Here is a 20,072-nt window from a genome sequence, read left to right as displayed (position 1 = left end):
GCAGTGCTAGCAAGGAGCACACCAGTATCTCAACGTCTCCAAGTGAGAAGAGGAGACAACAACATAACACCACATGGTAAAAGACTACAGGAGCTCGACTTCAAAGATCTCGAAGCTCAACCAAATAGAGGTCTTTGGCTTCCATCGTCATATAACCAAGCAAGGCGAGCGCCTTGAGCGATGGGCATCTGGTTGCCACGATAACACCCAATGATCCAGCTTCAAGTGAAAACGTCAGGCCTACCCTCTCGGCCAAGCACCATCAACAACAACCACATCCTGCCCCTGGTTCCTCCAACCAACGTGTGACACACCGGCACCTAGGGATGCAAAGGGGCGGCGTCCGAATGTCCTCGAAACAACAAATCAAAAGCATATCTATAGAAGGAAATTGCCAACCAAATTTCAATCCATTCCAGCCCATATGCAGGAATTTGGGTTACACTCCCACTGTAAACTAATATAAGACTTTTTAGGTCACTAAATAACCTAAAAAGTCTTATATTAGTTTACAGAGGGAGTAGTAGTTTTTAATGTTTTCTTGTAATCATGTCATGTAATCGTCAAACTGAGTAAAAGCCAATGAAATGTCACGCAAGATGAAACCTAAGTTAGCATAGTTTTATTCCTCTGACCGAAAGGAATTTAGTGCCTGAAGGCAACTCATTCATCCCATAAATGTTTGAAGAGGCATTAGAGTGCTCTTGGAGCTAAAATGACAACTTCTTTACAAAACTTAGTGTCACTTAAATTCAAGCACTAATTCTAAGCTTTAAGAATGCTAGCCAAACTTCCTTGGATGTTGGTTTTCGCATTCTTGTCAAACGGGTCGTCTCCAATGTAAAGATCTAAGATAGACTGGCACAAGAGCTTGTTCTGGATACTTCCCACGTCTTCTCCTTCAACTACACATAAATGAATATCTTATTAATCAAGATTTCTAATAACCTTTTAATAAACATAGGAAAGTCATAGGTAGCTGGAAGAAATACGTATGGAACATAACCAGGATCTTTACCATTGCATTCAAATGCAACAAGTGGAATCCTTACTTTCTAAGAACGAGCAGTGGTGGTTTATACCCAAAAGTGGAACCCACACAATACATGGAATTTATATAGCTTTTGTTCGTACCAAGATTCTATACAGCTTTAGCTTACACCGTTATTAGTGCAAGTAGTCACCATTTGCTGGATTTTTTTGCAAGTATTAGCAAATACAATGAAAAATGTATAAGTTATTACCATAATAGATCGAATAAGTTTTGTAAAGTAATCTCCATGTTGAATACATGAATCAAATGAGTGAAGAAAAGTAAGTGTATGCTGACTGGTACTCGGATACTGAATACAAGCCAATTCATTGTGAATAACCAACATATCTTTCTGGCTCTTAAAATCTTTCCTTTCTTCCGCCAAGATAAATCATATCCTAAGTTCTCAAATCATCTAAAAATAAAGGGAAGCAAAAAGAAAACAACTTACTGCTTATTTTAAGAACATGGTTTGATTCCCTCGAAAGCTCAATTACAGATCCCTTTGGTAATTTGTACTCATCCTTGAAAAGTGAAACAAAACTGCAGAAGATCAATGTGTCAAAATCAGATGAGAAAATTAGATATTGATAGTTGAACTTGGTGAGCATAGCATATGCAAGATTGGACAATATGATTAACACTGTTGGGTCTAACCCTAGCTTGCTCTAGACAACAGTGGGAGAAGGAACGGAGGTAGAAAAAGAAGCAGGGCACGCTGGAGTTTTTCTGGCGACCAACGCCAAGGCGCACAAACGCCCCAATCCTTTTCTGTTACTGGACTAACCAACGCCGGCTACAAACCTGGACGCCCCTCCACGCACACAACAAACTGGGGGGATTTATACTTGCGCATGTGCACGTACACATCGCATCCCACCTCCCTCAGCTACATCTAGTGCGCGCGATCCGCTCGGTAGCCCACGACGCACACAACGCTAGGAGCCATGACGGCCACGAGTGCACACACAACACGCACGCAACACACACGGCCATGACCCAGACCGCGGACCCGACGTGGCGCACCGACGCCGGCCGCACCGCCACGGACCCAACCTGGCGCATTGATGCCGATCGCACCGTGCTCCGTCACGACTTATTCCCAACAATCACCCCCTAAGCCGTGACCTAGAGGAGTGCCGGCCCGACGTCGTCACCGTCGGCGAGAAGAGCTTGCTCCGCCTCCACTCGCTTTGGCTTCTTGCAGTCCCGCCGGAAGTGGCCGCGCACGCCGCAGTTGTAGCAGCGTCCGCGCCGCCGCCCTCCGCCCGACTCCATGCTGCTGCCGCCGTCGTCGTCGCCACGGCCGCCGCCACGGCTTCCACACACGACGCGAACCATGCAGCATGCATCGTCTCCGCATGAACGCTGCAGCCTCTCCTTCTTCTTTGGCGGCCATACGCCGTCTTCTCCGACTCCGGTGACACACGCCGTGGAGCACATCTTGCCCGGCAAGACCGACAAACGATCTGCTGCCGAGCACCTCCATTGAGACCACGCACGGGCCGATACACGGCCCGACGACCTCGCCGCACCGCCGGTACTCCACGCCATCACGCCGCTGGCTACGACCAGCGCGCCTCCAACGATGGTAACGAATCCCACGACGAACTGGCTCATGATATCAAATGTTGGGTCTAACCCTAGCTTGCTCTAGACTACAGTGGGAGAAGGAACGGAGGTTGAAGAAGAAGCAGGGCACGCTGGAGTTTTTCTGGCGACCAGTGCCAAGGCGCACAAACGCCCCAATCCTTTTCTGTACTGGACTAACCAACGCCAGCTACAAACCTGGACACCCCTCCACGCACACAACAAACTGGGGGGATTTATACTTGCACATGTGCACGTACACATCGCATCCCACCTCCCTCAGCTACATCTAGTGCACGCGATCCGCTCGGTAGCCCACGACGCGCACAACGCTAGGAGCCATGACGGCCACGAGTGCACACACACTCACACACAACACGCACGCAACACACACGGCCATGACCCAGCCAGCGGACCCGGCCTGGGCGCACCGATGCCGGTCGCACCGCCACGGACCCGACCTGGCGCACTGACGCCGATCGCACCGTGCTCCGTCACGACTTATTCCCAACAAACACAACAATGGAGCAAATCATTCAAGTAAACCAACACTGACACACACTTCAGTAAATATAGTCTGAATATTTCAGAACTAAGTTGGCAGATTATAAAAGATACTGGTTAGATAACAATTTTGGCATGTAACAACCAAAGCTCCTTAGTTGTAGCACCAGAATAAGAAATTTCTGGCAGTATGAAATGGAATGTGGTCTCTAACAGCCCTACATTGTGGATGGATTATTAACAACAGCAGTTATGATCAAGTGCCAACATTGCTTCAGTGCAATTAATGTAATCCGACCAACCTGAGCTCCGAAACTTCAGAAAAGTGAACACTCAACAGCAAAAATAATGGCCAATTCGATTACACACAACCTAACTAAAAAATGGTTCGAGTCTTCACGAGTTTCATGTAATATGCATCCTAAAATCTTTCTAGCTCCAGTTTGAAACTAAATGCAATATAGATATCTAGTTCCTTTTGTCAATCCTAAACTGAACTTGATAACCGTGGCACTATTCATAACTGTGGTTAAAAGTTATAACTAAATCAAATATTAGGATGAAGACAGCACTGCATCCAGCCAGTCTGCAACTGCAAACCAGTATCAAGGAGGTATATTTGCTTCTCTCAACAAGAGCACTTCATCAAGAACCAGAATTGCATTTACCTCTGAAGCAACTCTTTGGTGTCTGACCCCCCAAACTTCTGAAGCCTGCTTCCTACACTCTTCTCAAAAGCGCTCCGAACTGAGCCAATGCTCAGCCTCCCATAAACTATCTGAAGCCTGACCGTCATACGTATGTCGCCCTCTAGTGCATCGTTGATCAGCTCATCGCTTTCCTTCAGATCAGAGATGGGAAGCTTCTGGTACTTCTCTCTCAGCTGCTTCAGATCGCTGTCATCCGCATAAACGCCTGCACAGAGCAACATTTCACAATCTCTTCTCGGCGTTGCAGTTTTACAGCATTTTACAATCTGTGTCGCTGTTGCAGTTTCCTTTCTGAGTACATTAAATATGCGATGCGACTAGAGGTGTCAATGTAAAAAAAGGAAGAAAATTTGATTAGTAGGTTACCGAACGCGTAGACGTCGATGGACTTGAGGCCGAGGATGGTGGTCTTGCGGAGGCCGACGCCGAGGAGGCGGCGGCCGCCAGCGGTCTCGAAGGGGAATGCGGCGCCGGTGCGGGGCTCGACGTTGCCGGGGGCGCCGCTTTCGGCAAGGGAGAGGGAGGCCCAGAGGGGTGCAGAGTGCGCCGGGCGCGGGAGCGGCCGACCGGCAGATTTGGCGGTCAGGGCGAAGCCGGCTGCGGCTGCCGCCGCCGCGGCGGCGGCAATTGCGGCAGCGATGGCGGCACGGTGGGGAGGCGGGGGAGGGGGGAGACGGGCGAAGGTGGCGGTGGGGAAGCGGGGGGAGACCATGGCTGAGGCGGAGCGGAGGCCGGAGGCGTGTGCAGTGTGCTGCGGTGTACTGTACTGTGGTGTGGTGTGGCCGCGTGGGGGACGGAGCACGCGATGTGGACGGGCGGCAGTTGGCGCGTGGGGACGGCAGGTGGCAGCTAGCGGGGTGGCACCCGGAAATTCAACCTGAAAGTCTTGCAATTTTCGAATTAATTTTAGACGAAACACGAACCTGTAAATTTTGGACAAAAAATAGTTGGGTTTGTGTTGTGAAAAGAAAGAGTTAGAGCAACTTCAACGGGTCGACCCAAACGGACGGCGATTTCATCCGCTTTTTGTTCGTTTGAGTCGGCCAGACGGACACAGATGCCCGCTTCCGCATTTGGATCGGCGCGTGCGCCCAACGCTGGCCTGAACCCATTTTGACGGCGCAAAAAAGATGAACGCATGCATATTAAAAAAAGAGAAACAGCATTAATTAAACATTAAAGCCGGCCACGAAGGCCGGCGAGAGTCCATGCGTCCACATTTGCATTTAAAAAAAATAAAAACAGCCTAAACTACGAGGCGGCGCGCTGCCCTAGGCGTCGTCGTCGTCGTCGTCCTTGGGGTCCGTGAGGTCGATGAGCGTCGGCGCCGGCCCGGCCCAGGCGAACGCCGTGTTCCAGAGCACCGTCATGTCGGGCTGTGCCGGCGCAGGCAGTGCCGGGGCGGGGGGTGTGCGGCCGCCTGTGCAGCCGCGGCCTGGCGTGCCTCCTCCTCGAGGTCGCGCTCGAGCATCTCCTCGTACTCGCCGCGACGGCGCTCCTCTGCCAGCCGGCGCTGGCACCACATCTCGAGGTACGCCTGCTCCTGTGCCGGCGTCGCCCCCATCAGACCGGCGGCGCGCGTACCCATTCGCGCACTACTCCCGTCAAGGAGTAGCGCTTGATGGGGGACGGCTCCCGCTCAGGCTCCGGCTTGATGGGGAACGGCGGGGCCACCGGCGGCACCACGCTGTCGCCTGCCGCGGAGAGGGCGAGGGCCTGCGCCATTGCCGCCTCGTACCGAGCCTCCTCTTCCGCCTCCGCCGCCTCCGCTTTGCGCCGCTCGTCCTCCTCGCTCTCCCGGTAGACGGCCGCAAGGGCCGCCTGGTAGGCGTCCTCCGCCGCCTGGTCCTCCTCGCGGACGACGAGCGCCGGTGGCGGCGACCTCCGGCCGACCTCGCGCACGCCCCGTCGCCTCGCCTCCTCGTGCTCGAAGGCGAACCACCTCGCCCAGTTGGGTGAGTCGGTTGCGTAGGCGGGGTCGCGGCGCTGCTCCGGCGTCAGCAGCGACCGCCGGCGCCGCACCTCCTCCGCGCGAGCACGAGCCGTCCGCGGCGCCGCCGGCACTGGGATCCTATCTGGATCCAGATGCCAGTCGTGCGGCAGCGCCACGTCGGGATACGGCAGAGGCTGGCGGTGCTGCCAATGCCACTCCGCCTGGTGCACTAGCACGTTCACGCGCTGCCTCTGCCGGCGAGGCGCCGGCGCCGGCGGAGGTGGGAGGAACTCTGAGGGGAAAGGGGTGGCGGGGGACTTGCCCTTGGCCTTGCTGCCGCTGGCGCCGGAGAAGAGGCCCATCTCCCTGTGGTTGTGGTGGCTAGGGTTTGCCGGCGACGAGGGGGCAAAGGATGGCAGATGTGGACGGCAAGTTTGGATGAGGACGGCCCCGCCGCACGGTCGGCTTAAAAAAGGACGAGCGTTGTCGCTGACGCGTGGGCCCGTCGTCATAAATTAAGCTGACCGCGTGGGCAGCGGGTAGTTGGACGGTCGTCATGTGGGGACGCGGCGGATAGCGAGAAGGCGCGCGAAGCGTCTGTTCGGCGTCCGCGCCGACGCATTTGGGACGCAAATTTGGGTCGTAAATGCGTCGGCGCGGACGCGACGCGGACATGATTTGGGTTTGGGTCGACGCGTTGGACCGCCACTTTTGTCTGCGCCAACCCAAACGGACGCAGGCGGACGAAATGGGTCGGCCCTTTGAAGTTGCTCTTATGGAAGGTGTAGCAGTTAAGACCACGACTTGTACTCCCTCTGTATTTTTAGATCACAATGATCTAAAAATTCTTATATTAGTTCACAGAGAGTAACTTGTAAGTGTTTTCTTTTTCAATCAACCACGGTACCATCAATAACGGAAGACAAAACAAAGTAGCATCATCCATGTTGCCAAAAGAAAAGTAAAGTCCATTTTTTGGAAAATATTCAGATATTATAAAAGTTCATCACAAGTACAAAGCACCGTAAACATAATAAAAATTAAATCAAGGTCTATGGACCATCAAACGAACACTACTGCTGCTTGAACGAGCCATCGATGCGTCGATGTCTCTGCTTCCCTATCGGACCGGCTTGACCTTGTCGATGACAACAAGAAAGTCTTTGTGTACGTACTGCTAAGCCGTCCTGAAAGATGGCACGGCTGGGTAGGCTCACTATGTGCGTGTGCATTGTGCATATGGGTCTGGCTAGCTGGATAGTTTCATGCGTCATGGGTATGGGGTGATCGGTTCTTCTAATTGGTTCATGAGCCTACATTTGCATGGCGCCGTAACCTATTTGTAAGCAAACGGCCTCTTCAGCAACAGACATTTGCCAACGATTGCAGCGAGCCTACCCAACCGATCACACGTTATGCTAGGTCTAAAAAATTATTTGCACCCAATCAAGTTATGGCAGCCGCCACACCTTGCCCACTAGGGTTCTTCGCCAGTGCCCGTAAGGACCAACGTAATTGTTGAACCTTTGAATAGATCCGAAGCAACTGACATCAAATTTCGTCATCATGCATACACAACGAGAAATCTTAACCTCACGCCAAGGGAGACGTCAAGATTCTACACCAGATCTCCATCGACTACATTCAGATGGACGAACTCGAGAAGGATCAGAGCCCGGAAAACAAATTCAAAGAGGTAGCGTCGTCACCCGCCCGAGCATCGTAACTGTAAGGACTAAAAGAACCTAATCTAAACTACTAGCCAAAGTGAAGGCACCGGGATTCCCCTAAATGCCACCGGCCGTCGAAGCAATAGGCAAAGCAGAGTCGTATCCACAGCTTTGCCGACGAAGTCTGAAGGGGGGACTTTGCCCTAGCCGCCAACGGGGAAGGGGGAAAACGCTTGGAGAAAAAACCGTCTGATCTTTCATATTGTCTATTTCAAATGCTAAGTTTAATATGAACGAAAACATTTGTAAAGTTTTACATCTACGAATGGAGACTTTTTGAGTTAATATTTTTGCTCATAATGCACATTCACGGTTGTTTGGAGTGCCTCATTGATTTGTAGGATTCTTAAAACATAGAAATAAAATAAATATAAAATTGGAGTGACATGCTCATTTGAATCCTATAAGATTAGCAGAGTGTGTCTGATAGCATAGAACAAGCAAATAAATTGTTAAAAGAGATTGAAGTGGATACTAGGTTTTCTATGAAATGTAGTACAAATCAATCCTTAGAAAAAAATTGTACGAATCCAATCCTGCAAAAAACAACAGACCTGAAACCCGTGAGATCTTGCAACCAGCTCATGGTTCTCGCACGTGGATCATGCACCCTTGTCCATGACTAGTTCTTTGGTGATATTTCAATCTTTCAGGTCTCTTTTTACGGACTCCTCCCATGTGAAGTTTAGTCTATCCCGACCTCACGTGACATTAGCAACACACTTTAGGCGTCTGCTATGCACTGGAGTTTCTGGAGGCCTGCTTTGTATATGACTAAACCATCTCAGACGATATTGGACAAGCTTCTCTTCAGTTGGTCCTACCCCAACTCTATCCTGACTGTATATCATCATTACTGGCTCGATCCTTCCTTGTATGGCCACACATCCATCTCAACAGCCAACACTCGGTGCCATAGAACATTACAAGTCGAATCACCGTCCTATAAAACCCGCCTTTTAGTTTTTTGGCACTCTCTTGCAAGTCGAATTGTATGCATACATAATGGAATTGAAACAACTCAAATGAAAATAAGTTTGCTGTGGTAAGATGGGAAATGTTCAGCCTGACAAATTTATTATCCGCACTTATCTCACAGAAAGCCACATTTTTAATAGGTGGTAAATTTTAGATAAAGCGCAGAAGAAGAAACTGAACCCGCTGATGAGTACGCAAATCCTTGAGATAGTGCCACTACGGAAGGAAAAAAATAGTGATGATAATAAACTGAGGCAACACTCGCCTATTTCAGCAGCTTTCATTGCTGAAACTTTTGCTGCATTGAGATCATTTATGGTTCCCTCTTTGATTCCTGATGCAGAGTTATACAAAACTTTGTTTAGGGTCAAGAAGTCCATAGTGTGGCAGTATTTTCAGAATTAATAAAAAAATAAAATAGAAAAACAACAACCAACCTGCTGAGGTATCCATTTCGATGTGTTGTGCATTTTCAACATCTCAGCCAACAAAACCGAATAAGGCTCTCCTCTTCTCCCTTGTTTCTAACTCAGGTTCTATACAGTGTACACAGATGCTTTTCAACATTTCCTTGCCACTTACTCTTCTATAGAGCCTCCTCCTTTCTCCAAACTATTCAGGAGGGCTGCATGTTACCACATGGACATCTCTCAAGTGTCGTTGATCTCTCATTCTACAAGACAAGTAAAATTTTCAGTTTGAGCGAGAGCTCAGAGGTACTTGAGTTGACGATATATACTGGAACACTGGATCATACCCCAAGTGCTTCATGGATAAACAGTTACCCTTCGGACGTGATTGATCTTCTTAAGATAATCATTGCATTCATTTGTTTTTTCTTTGTTCTGAAGCTTCTTTGTGAGATCTTTGGAAACTCCTCGCAGATATAATTTCTCTAGTGTTCTAAGATGCTCAATGCCATCAGGGAGGGCCTTTAGCTCTGGACAATCTGTGAGAGATAGGTGAACAAGGCTTTGCAATGCACTTTCTTCTACTACAACATCATTGAGCTGCGGTGCATCTGAGATTGATAGCAGTCGCAGTTTTGGAAATGCCATGGCATTGAAGTGCAGACTCTTCCCTTCATAGGCCTTATCAAGCCAAAGTGCACGTAGACCATGTAACACCAGCAGGCATGAAAATGAGTCTTCATCAAGTTTGGAGAAGGCTAAGGCCAACAAGGTAATGTTTTCATGGCCTGAGAAGGACGAGACAATCTGAGGCATCCGTTTCCTATCTAGTTGCCCTCCTATTTCAAGCTTCGAGAGCGTAGGAGGTAAGCAGAGCTCTTCCAGTTCCAGTGTTTCTTTCTCATTTATAGCCATAATTGCAAGACTGACAAGGTGGGTCATATTCATGATAGCATTGCACAAATCAGCACACTGTTCTCTCTGCACTTTGGTGATGGACAAAGTTCTCAACTCTGTCAAAGCACCAAGATGACACAAAGTCTCTGAGCTTGCCTCAACAAGTTGCAAGGCTTGCAAGTCTGTCAAGTGCCTTATTCCGTTAGGCACCTGGATTCCAGTCCAGGCAACAACTCCTTTAATATTTGTCTTTGGATCAGTAGCAACATATAGATATCTCAACTTCCTAAGTGTTGCCACACTCTCCGGCAAACTCAACAGCTTAGCATTGTAAGCATCCAAAACTTCCAATTTCTGTAGTCTTCCAACTGTTTTCGGAATATCCTCAACCTCGGTATCTCTAAGACCCAGAAACCGCAGATTAAACATGTTGAAAATCTCATTTGGTAGCCTCCTAATTTTGGAACCTTGTAGATCTAAAGTTGATAGCAACTTGAAAGATTTCAAGAAAGACTTCAGTGAATCAATTGTCAGACCATTGTCAAAAACATAGATTGAACGGAGCTGAACTTCACTTGAAAGAGTCAACTGCTCAATATTGGCACTTTGGATTGATAGGCGGCGTGTATTTTCTGCTGAAGAACTCACTGAGCCATCATGAACTCTACAGAACCTTTCCTCATTTGATTTAGCCAGAGCAAGAAGGCGAATGATATCATGCATTCGGCAACTCCGCACACGTCCACTTTCATTCCTCTCCACTACCTGCAATAGGCTTCGATTTACAAGTTCATACAAATAGCCCTCTGCCACTTCCTCCATTGTTTTGTGCTCTGTTTCCCTGATGAATCCTGCTGTCACCCAATGTCTAATCAGTCTTTTCCTTTTGATCAAATAATCCTCTGGAAATACAATACAATGAAGAAAGCAGTTCTTCAAAATATATGGAAGATCCCCCAAACTGACCATTAGAACTATGTTAACATCAAGAATCGCATTGTTTGTCAACTGCACTTCTAATTCCTTGTACAATTTTTCCCATTCAGAATGAGTTTGGCTTTTGCAGGACAGTAAACGACCTATGCATGCAATAGCAATGGGCAAGCCATTACACTTGTCCACAAATCTTTGTGCCAAAAACTGTAGCTCCTCCGGACATATTCTGTTTTCATTTTTCCAAAACGCCTCTTTACAGAACAATTCCCATGAGTGGTGCGCTTCTAGTGGTTTCAATTCAACCATGCAATTTCCAGTAGCCAGCAACGCTACATCATGGATTCTTGACGTGATTACAAACCGGCTGGTGCTGTTAGTAGGGAAAGCATCTCTTATCTTGAACCAGATGTCAATACCCCAGACATCATCTAGAACCAGAAGGTACTTCTTGCCACGCAAGAAATCACGGATGATCTCAACTAGGCTTCTCTTTTCCATGTCAACAATATCAACGCGAAGTTCACCCTTCAAGTCACTCTTCTGTAACTCCCTGATAATCTGCTTTAACAAGTCCTGAACCTGGTATGATTTTGATACAGTTATCCATGCAGCACAGTCGAAGTCTATCTTCAGAGTGTTGTAAACATGGGCAACCAAAGTGGTCTTGCCTACTCCTCCCATCCCCCATACTGTGCTAATTACATTCTCCTGTTGGAAATCGCTTGTCAACCAATTAATCAGCAAATTCTTACTCTCATCAATGCCGACAAGATTTTCTTCTATTGGGAAGTATGAAGTCTGATCTGTAGACCTGCAATGAGCGTCACTGTTTCTAGCTTCTATTGCAATTCCTCTCATGTCATACCGGGCCTTTCTCCTATCAACATTCTCTAATTTCAGTTTGATGTCTCTCAGTTTCAGTGACAGACGGCGCCAGGTCCTGATTCGCTTAAACCGCCGCTTGATCTTCACAGAAAAGCCACCATGCTTGTCCTCTAACTTGTAGGTGAACTCGTCAACAACGTCCTCAATCTGGAAAGCAAGGCCTCGGATCTTGTTGATGAAGCTGGCAGTGGTATTGTTAGTATCCTTGAACCTCTCGGCTTCTTGTAGAAACGACTGCATGCTCTCCAGCTCCTCCTTGATATCACGGATCTGACCAAACAGCCTGACAACAGAAGAAGCTTTAGCTTGACGGCATAGCTTCCCTGTACCAACCTTGATTGCTTCTATGGCCAAGGCTGAACCAAGCTTCAGAATCAGCATGCCGACAACCCCCTCTGCCATGGTACTATGGATTTTCACTGGTTGGCTTCTTTCAAGGGTGAAGAAAATGTCCTAAGCCAGAAAGGCAAACAAGCAAGGAGATGAGAGCCAATAAAGTATCTTGGATGAATTTACCAGAAGGATTGAAGTAAACAATCAGTTAGACTGAAGATATGTAGATAGGCCCCAAGGAAGTGCATTGCAAGAGAAACATTAGCAGGTCCATGAATCATATGTACGTTTGCACATACAGCCCACCGATCAACAAAGTCATCTTAGCTAGCTCATATTTCAATTTTTTGGATGGTACCACGGAAGCTAATAAATTGTAAGTGATATTTCATTGGCTAGTTTTTTTGATAACCCAAAAGGTTCACTAGCCTAAAATTTTAAAAGATTGCGGAACCCGCCAACCTGAACTTACTCGGTGCTTTGTTTACTCTCGGCACAAAAAGGTGCTTCAGGTAAATTATGTTCATGTAGCTTTTCATGTCATTTTTAGTATCTACTATTAGGGTTTGCACGATGCTACTGCGAGTACTCGAGTACATCTGTAAAGCACATTAATTCACTAACTTGGACAAGAAAAGGCAGCGATTGAGTCTTGCTGGTGCAGAAAGAAAAGACATTCTTCCAATTTGAGTACTACATATTTCTCATTGATAACATATCTAGGACGAATAAGTACATAAGCTCCTATGCTGTGCAGAAAGAAGTACCACCGATCTATACTGTTTCTAAGCTATCGCCGAACCCAATTCTATCCACGAGATGGCATACCATCTTCCCTACGCGGGCTCATTTGGTAGCCGGTACAAACCCTCGGTCAGTAAGTAGATGCAACAGGGGGCAGTCAGATGACACAGGTTATGTAGGCTGGTTTCATTTCAGGTTGTACATGCTGATTGGTAAAGATAACACGAGGAACGAATCTGGTCCTCTTTTGGGGAGGGAATTAGCTAATCATGCAAATGCAGGGAGTGTCAGAAAATTTCCTTCGTTCTTGCAGTACAGCGTCCAGCAAGCGACCATAAAATCGGCAGGTAGCTAGCTAGCGCTAGCAGCAGATCCAAACCGAACTACGGAAGCGAGAAAAATATGTATTCCTAGATAAAAAGACGGAGTGGGCATGGTAAGATCTTATCGGCGAGGAACCTAATAACTCACCACAGCGAAATTCCAGGTCTGGGAACCGCTCCGCTCCGGCGGCGAGGAGGAGGGCTTCCGGGTTCGGCGCGCAGTGGAGTATTGAAACGGGGAAGAAGCAGCGAGTCTTCGTTTTGCTTGTGTGCTGGAATATCAACCACTCGTGGCATCTGAACCGCGTAAGCATAAATCCCAGACGGCCGACAAAAGAATCAAGCGCGTTTGCTATAAGAATAGTAACAGTAAAATCGAAAACAAATTAAAGAAAAAAAAATCTGAATTTTTTTGTGACAAACTTTCTAAGAGCTTGCAAAATTTCATTATGAAATCATGTTCCTGGAACGCGTGGCAAAAAAAAATGATACTCTGAAAATGCTACTTGCAAAAACATTTTAGAGCACTGATTTTTTTGTAACATCTTCCACAAATGTGATTTCATGATGAAAGTTTTCAAGCTCTTAGAACATTTGTCAATGTTTTCCACACAAAAAAACAGGTTTTGTGAATTCGTTTTCAAAAAAAAAATTGATTTTACCGTTCACCCGTGCTGATATGAGCTTGCTGAGAAGGTGACTTTTGTAGCTTTCCTTCCTTTCAAAACGGACCGGCTTAAAGTCGCTTGAAAAATTATTTTGGATGAAGTTGATTTTTTTGGATCATTAGATTAAGATTCAACAGTCGTCCTTCTTTCTTCTTAATCCTGCTCTCTTTGTCCAACCGTTTCGTCCTCTCACAAAATCAACTTAACCAAATTGCAAATTTAATCGACTTACATGTAGGTATTGTGAAAAAGAATTTGCCCGGGGCAGTCGTTTACGGTAGTAGCGAAAACGTCATTTTCTTAGCTGTGTGCGTTCTCTTGGAGTGATGATAAAAGTGTCATATGTTTTGTTTTAGGTCCAGCAATTGATGATTACATGCTTATAAAATCATATGGTGTTCAGATTTTAATTCGGAAATATGTATATCTTTTGTGAATTGTAATTTTTTCTGAATGATTGTGAATTCACTCCAACTGAATATTGAATAATAAAATTCTTTAGTTCAAATTCAAAGTTTTCAAGATTTTTTAAAAAGTGGGCAATGGAGGAAATTAATCTTCTATATCTAAATAGTTAACCCCCACTAATCTATTTCTCTCAATATGCAAAAATGCCACCTTATCATTCAACATGCATGAAAAAAGTCACACCACAACATACAACCATGGCTCTGTACACTAATATAAGACAGGCATTTTTGCAGTTTGATTCGTCTAACATTAGTTTACAGAGGGAGTAGATTATACCCCGCACGTTGCTATGGTAATGTTTTCAATATAGTTAACTGAGAATTGGTTGCACGGTAATGTTTTCAATATATTTAACTGAGAATTGGTTGCATGGAACATAAATATTTGGAGTAATAATACGATAATTAACAACTGAAAATAATATGATTTATGGTGTTTGATTATTTATTATATAATATAAATATCATAATAGAATGAAAATCCTTATGCATGTTTGCATGTTGATGTGCATTTTTTTTCTTATGCAGAGGTAGCAATTTTTTAAGCACTCAAGATCATCTCTTAATTAAGCGAATAAGAAAAAATGTGTAGCTTTGGGATCCAACAAAGAAAAAAATATAACAGAATATTGTTGCCCTGCGCAATCGAAGTACCCGCTGTCTTGTTTATGGTCAAAGGGCAAGCAAAGCAGAAATCTAAGTGCAGAAGTCCTTCTGGGTGACAAGCTATGCCATCGCACTATACAGTGTGAATCAGACATAATAGATGTTCATGAGCCACAAGATGATCACAATAACCCAATTCTACAGCTTTTGATGCAAAACTGACAATCAAATTTCCACATGCAAGGATAAAAGAGCCAATGAACTGTATACCACATAACAGGCACTTCAGATCTTGGTTGCTGCCACACTCACATCCAGAGCTCCCTACAGGCCGAGGCCAACAGTTCGGCCATCCCTCCGGCGCAGGCCTGCTACGTAGAGTTTCTCCAGATCGGTGTCGAGCTCCTCCTGTTTCTTGACTTCCGCCGGACCTTCCCCCTTGTTGACAGCCTTGTTCTCTTGAACCGAGGCAGAGGCATTGCTCTTCACACCCTACAATAGGCCATAGCCACCAAGGCACCCTCAGGCTCTAAGAAAGTGTTAGTGCATTGCAGAGTAATTGTTGTTGCTCAGCTGAATTCAGGTCAGAATTGTATTATAAAATACATCTTCAAGGAATTACCATGAGTTTGTTGAATTTCTCTTGGCGCTCCCGATCAGAAAACAGATTCGAATCCCAGTGAGTGCTTGTCTGAGGCATTAGAATGAAGGTAAAAAATATGAAGCCAAAGTATGGTAATGCAGGAATAATGGAAGGAAAGAGGCAAAATAACAAATATATGCTATCCGTGATATACCTCTGTAGGGTTACTCTTTTTATTGCCCCAAAGCAGCTTTTTCTTCTGGTCGGTGGATAACCGCCCGGTTCCAACCCCAAATCCTAGAATGTTCTTCTTCACTGCAATTGAGCATGTAAGGAGGGGTCAATCATGCAAAACATTGCATAGCTCTGATCTGTCATGGAAGAGATTAACATCGTAGTCATACAATTGGACCATCATGGAACAAAAATTCTTGTGCTATCAGGGAGAAGTTCAGTCCAACAAATATACTATACCCATCGCACAAAGCCGCATCTTTAATAGGTGCCTCCATCAAATTTTAGAAAAAAACACAGAAGAAACTAAAGCAGCTAATGAGGACATAAATCCTTGAGATAATGCAACGATGGAAGAAAAAAATATTGACAACAAACTGAGGCAACTCACCTGATTCAGCAGCTTTCATTGCTGCAACTTTTGCAGCATTCAGATCATTCATGGTTTCGTCTTTATTTCCTGATGCAGAATTAACCAAAATTTTGTTTAAGGTCAAGAAGTCCATAATCTCATCTTAATAATAGAATAATGCAGCGGTGTGTTCAGAATTAATAACAAAGGAAAACAAAAATATATATTAACCAACCTCCTGAGGTATCCATTTCCATGTGCTGTGCATTTTCAACACCTGGACCAACAGAACTGAATAAGCTTCTTCTCTTCTCCCTAGTTTCTAGCTCAGGTTCTGCTGCACAGCTGCTTTTCTCAATTTCCTTGCCGCTTCTCTTCTTTAGAGCATCCTCCTGCTTGAACTTCTCCTTGTTTTTACTTTCCTTTTCTTCTGGATGCCTTCTGGTAGAGTTGGTTTCCTTTCTTAAATCAGCATCTTTGTCATACTCTGTGCCACCATGTCTAGGGTATTCACGTGGGGGCCCATGTTTTTCCTGATTCTTAGTCCTCTGCTCTCCCTTGACAGATTTGCCGCCATACTTGCTGTCAACATTTCTCCAATCACCATGTGATCTATCAGATGTGTCATCTCGCTTTGAAGGATAATAGTAAGTGTCAGCCCTTGATTCCCGATCTGACCGAGAAGTTCTAGAATGGCTCCTGTCATTATCATCAGCTCGCTTATTATGATACCTCCTATAATCATCATGCCTCCTGGATTCACGAGGTGCTCCATAGGAATGCCTATCAGAATGCCTAACAAATTCATGAACTCTGCCTGGTCTGGCATGGCTAGAGTCATTCTGTAGAGCTGAGTTGTCTTTCCTTCCATTCTCACTCCCCTTAGAGTGGCCATCCTTGATTTCCACTGGACTACGGCTCCTCCCACGTTTGGTGTCCATCCTGCACTCAGCAGCATCTATCAATTAAACAGCAATTCAACAGTTCAATAACATGCAGAATTAAATTGTTCTCCATTTATCATTACACAACACTATTAACACCTCCAGAATGTATATAATGCACCAAAGGCTAGGGTGCAATCACCATGCACTGAAACTAATAAAAGTCACAACATATAGATTTTATTTATGCTAGATGTACTTCACGGACAACTTATGAATAAAATTTCAAGCACACCGCGAAAAAGTGAAAAATCCAATAACTTGATTTCTTACAAATGCTAGAATTTTCTCATTTGTTACTCTTAATACATAATAGTTGGAATTTCAAATGTTAAAGGTAGAGGAAAATCGGAAGTACAACTTTAGATTTTATCCCAGATTTTACAAGGATGGCAACTACATCCTAAGCCTTTAGATTATACAATAAGGCCCTGGGGATACCTTCTAGTGAAGACTCAAAGTTAAAAAATTATTACATCCATCCGGCCTCACACTTCACTTACAAAGTTCAGTTGATTTGTCAGGGTTTTAGATGCCTGTGAAACAAGTGATGAGTATCTCAAATGGATTCCAAAAGGAATAACTAGGTGCTGCCTCTTCTACTTTCAATGAAAATAGATTCGGCATTGTACTCCCTCAAATTCTTCTTCCTCAAACGAAGTGGACTAGTCCAGGTTGGGGGATTTTTTAAGAAGGCAGGGGTACTGCTGATTCATTTCAGAGGACAATAATAGTTGTGACAGAGAACAAATAAGCACCTGGAGCCCCAGGTGAGAGAAAAAAAGGATCAAAGAAGATTACTCGCAAACCAAGGGTTCATCGCCATGCACAGTTCCATCCCAAATAAAGCTAAGCCACGCAGCAAGGATAATCATGCTTGATCTTCTCGACTAGCTGAGCTTCAGAGCAGGTGGTCTGGTCAAAGATACGCCTGCACCTCTCCTTCCAAATATGCCAGCAAACAAACGCAACATTTTGAATATGAAGCCAGTCAAGCGAGTTCAAGACAAATTCCCACCAGGCTGCAGCAGAGGGGTCTGGCTGCTCAGACCATATCGGACCAGTCACTTTTCGTGATCGGGGCAGTCGAGGATGAGGTGCACAGGCATTTCAGGCTCCAAGTTGGGGAATCAAGTAAAGAAGGAAGCAAAATAGTGCTGAAGTACAGAGTTATGTGCTTGGGCAGATGAGTCCAATAACAAAGGATAGGGAACTCGCCCTAGTGTAACAGCCAGCATGTTCTCATCCCAGAGGTCGAAGAGGCTACGAGGCTTACCAAGAGCTTTGATTATTCATCGATTGATCCAAACAAGATGCAGGCAGCACAGCTGCAGCCACTTAGAATGGGCTTAGGTGAACAAAACTCTCCCTATCTTAAACTTTACCACACTACTCTTTCTGATTCCAACTCTTCAATTTTTTTAACTTGACTGCTACTGCAGGCTTGATAGACTGCCACTGCGCCAAATTTAACAACGTAGTGATGTGGATAAATAAAAATTGGAATCCTGTCCTAGTGAAGAGAATGGGATGGTTAGAAGTTACAACTGCTACAAGTAACATTAGCATTTACAACAAGGAGACAACGGCAATATCTAATCTCATATACTAAGTTGCTAATGAGTTGGATTTGCTAGGGGAGAGACGGTAGTACCTTGGGTAGTATATGTTCGATTTGAGCTCAAGCCAACCGCACCAAACATTTAGTACCAATATTTTGGCTAAAGTTTTGGTTGCCCATTTTTTGGCTAATGTTGGCAAGAAAAATGGACTAGAGTTGGCTATGGAGCACGCACATGCCAAAATTTCGGCAGTCATCCAAGCAAAAGCCAACATTTTGGTCATAACCAAAAATTAGCAAGGCTGCTTTTGGTGATTAACCAAACATAATACTCAGGGACTCTGGGTCACAATAGCTGAGAGCTTGACAGGAGTTCAGGAAAGCCTTAAAAAACAGTTGATTGCTGAGTAATTAGTTCAGTTAGTAATATTTGTCTGGTTAGCTGGATTGGGTGGTTTCCCCAGAATATTCAGGTTATGTGACTGCACTGGCTGCTAAAATTGGTCTGCAAATTATGGGTGCCCAACGTAGTAAATTCCCAATATGATCAGTCTGGAGGACCAATACTGTATACTACAGCATTTTTTTTTGACGGGCACTACAGCATTTGGTTTGTCACGCATCAACTTCTCGACATTTTGATGTGTCAGACGAATTCATCCCAAGGGGGATTGCTGCCAAACGTAATCCACCACAAGAAATTCGGTGCGGAAGTGCTCAAAACCCAACAACCCAGGCGTCAGGCTAACAACATCGTACCGGAAAACAGGCCGGCGAAAGGCAGCAGCTACTCACCCAAATACAACCCTCGGTTGCGCAGCGTGCCTGGATGCTTGATGGGGCGGCGGCAGAGCGGTGGTCGAAGCCGACCGGTGGTTCGCGACTCGGGGAAGCGGAGGTCGGGGGCCGCGGTGGCTATGGCTGGGACCGCCCGCGGCTAGGGTTGGCTACGGGATGGGTCGATCGCATTGCCTTTTGCGTTTCGGAGATTTTGGAAGATGGCGTGCGCTTTGCGTCTGGTTTTTCAGGACGTTTTCTGCGTTTTTTTTTTAGATTTAGAAAATTTTGTGTCTGTTTTTTTTTCAGCGGAACTCCACCGGACTTTATTAAACACCGACACTCTGACAGAAAAGGTTTGGAGGCTCCAATAGCCAAACATGGCAACCAAAATCTAAAATTAACAGAAATGTTATCTGTCTGCCGTTTCCAGGGTGATGTTGTGTATAAACATGAGTGCACTTTTGAAGTGGAAAAATTCATGTAGAAACTGCCATGGGATCACAATGTCAATTTTGTCATGTTTTCTGATTTATTTATTTTTTGCATGCCACCTAGTTCAAATGGCAAGTATTCCGATTATATCCTGGAAATGCATGGAATTTTATACATGAAATGACGGGCTATGGCAATTTATATATGAATTGACCGTGCCAATTTATACATTAACTGGCCATGGCAATTTTATAGTACATGAACTATTCTATAAATTGTTCTAAAAATGAACTGGCCATGGCAATTTCTGATACATATATTCTCAATTATTTTCTAAAAATGAATTTATACATGAACTGCTCTAAAAAGACATGGCATTTTGTTGTGGGGAATGTCAGCCAGATATTAGTCTTGCCTCTTGCCATTTGTAAATGAG

At 45.4% G+C, this 20,072-nt stretch overlaps 3 protein-coding genes across 5 annotated transcripts; all 3 read right to left on the bottom strand.

Moving 5' to 3' along the window:
• Positions 1 to 600: 600 nt before the first annotated feature.
• LOC123052343 (fatty-acid-binding protein 1) lies at positions 601 to 4,644 on the bottom strand. The gene is made up of 4 exons (XM_044475485.1): positions 4,204 to 4,644; positions 3,796 to 4,042; positions 1,485 to 1,576; positions 601 to 905 (listed from the first exon to the last, which is right to left on the bottom strand). Exons 1-4 carry the CDS (start codon positions 4,547 to 4,549, stop codon positions 766 to 768), a joined length of 825 nt encoding a protein of 274 aa, XP_044331420.1. The 5' UTR covers positions 4,550 to 4,644; the 3' UTR covers positions 601 to 765.
• Positions 4,645 to 7,934: 3,290 nt separating this feature from the next.
• On the bottom strand, positions 7,935 to 13,345 carry LOC123052342 (disease resistance protein RPM1). The gene is made up of 4 exons (XM_044475484.1): positions 13,155 to 13,345; positions 9,236 to 12,059; positions 8,916 to 9,151; positions 7,935 to 8,812 (listed from the first exon to the last, which is right to left on the bottom strand). Exon 2 carries the CDS (start codon positions 12,006 to 12,008, stop codon positions 9,246 to 9,248), a length of 2,763 nt encoding a protein of 920 aa, XP_044331419.1. The 5' UTR covers positions 12,009 to 12,059; positions 13,155 to 13,345; the 3' UTR covers positions 7,935 to 8,812; positions 8,916 to 9,151; positions 9,236 to 9,245.
• Positions 13,346 to 14,753: 1,408 nt separating this feature from the next.
• Positions 14,754 to 19,452, bottom strand: LOC123052341 (uncharacterized protein DDB_G0286299). 3 transcript variants are annotated; one of them, XM_044475482.1, is made up of 6 exons: positions 19,220 to 19,452; positions 16,155 to 16,861; positions 15,959 to 16,027; positions 15,548 to 15,648; positions 15,373 to 15,441; positions 14,754 to 15,279 (listed from the first exon to the last, which is right to left on the bottom strand). In XM_044475482.1, the coding sequence occupies exons 2-6, from the start codon at positions 16,858 to 16,860 to the stop codon at positions 14,884 to 14,886; spliced, it is 1,341 nt and encodes a 446-aa protein (XP_044331417.1). In that variant the 5' UTR covers position 16,861; positions 19,220 to 19,452; the 3' UTR covers positions 14,754 to 14,883. The 3 variants fall into 3 exon arrangements, with proteins under 3 accessions (XP_044331417.1, XP_044331416.1, XP_044331418.1); XM_044475481.1 differs by having other exon boundaries at positions 16,155 to 16,877; positions 19,220 to 19,431; XM_044475483.1 differs by having other exon boundaries at positions 14,754 to 15,242; positions 16,155 to 16,877; positions 19,220 to 19,431.
• Positions 19,453 to 20,072: the final 620 nt, after the last annotated feature.

This window comes from Triticum aestivum, chromosome 2D, assembly GCF_018294505.1.
Source record: "Triticum aestivum cultivar Chinese Spring chromosome 2D, IWGSC CS RefSeq v2.1, whole genome shotgun sequence".
In the NCBI taxonomy this organism is placed as follows: Eukaryota; Viridiplantae; Streptophyta; class Magnoliopsida; order Poales; family Poaceae; genus Triticum; species Triticum aestivum.
This window is presented reverse-complemented; position numbering and strand designations above follow the sequence as displayed.

Bases quoted from the DNA above. Each gene is read 5' to 3' on its own strand.
- LOC123052343 (XM_044475485.1), bottom strand. From the start codon at position 4,549: ATGGTCTCCCCCCGCTTCCCCACCGCCACCTTCGCCCGTCTCCCCCCT. The intron at 1,577-3,795 runs GTAAATGCAATT...GATCTTCTGCAG, and splicing joins ACCAAAGAGTTGCTTCAGAG to TTTTGTTTCACTTTTCAAGG. The intron at 906-1,484 runs GTAAGTTGTTTT...ATTTATGTGTAG, and splicing joins CCATGTTCTTAAAATAAGCA to TTGAAGGAGAAGACGTGGGA.
- LOC123052341 (XM_044475482.1), bottom strand. From the start codon at position 16,860: ATGGACACCAAACGTGGGAGGAGCCGTAGTCCAGTGGAAATCAAGGAT. The intron at 16,028-16,154 runs GTTGGTTAATAT...ATTCTGCATCAG, and splicing joins GGAAATGGATACCTCAGGAG to GAAATAAAGACGAAACCATG. The intron at 15,280-15,372 runs GTAATTCCTTGA...ACACTTTCTTAG, and splicing joins AGAAATTCAACAAACTCATG to AGCCTGAGGGTGCCTTGGTG.
- LOC123052342 (XM_044475484.1), bottom strand. From the start codon at position 12,008: ATGGCAGAGGGGGTTGTCGGCATGCTGATTCTGAAGCTTGGTTCAGCC.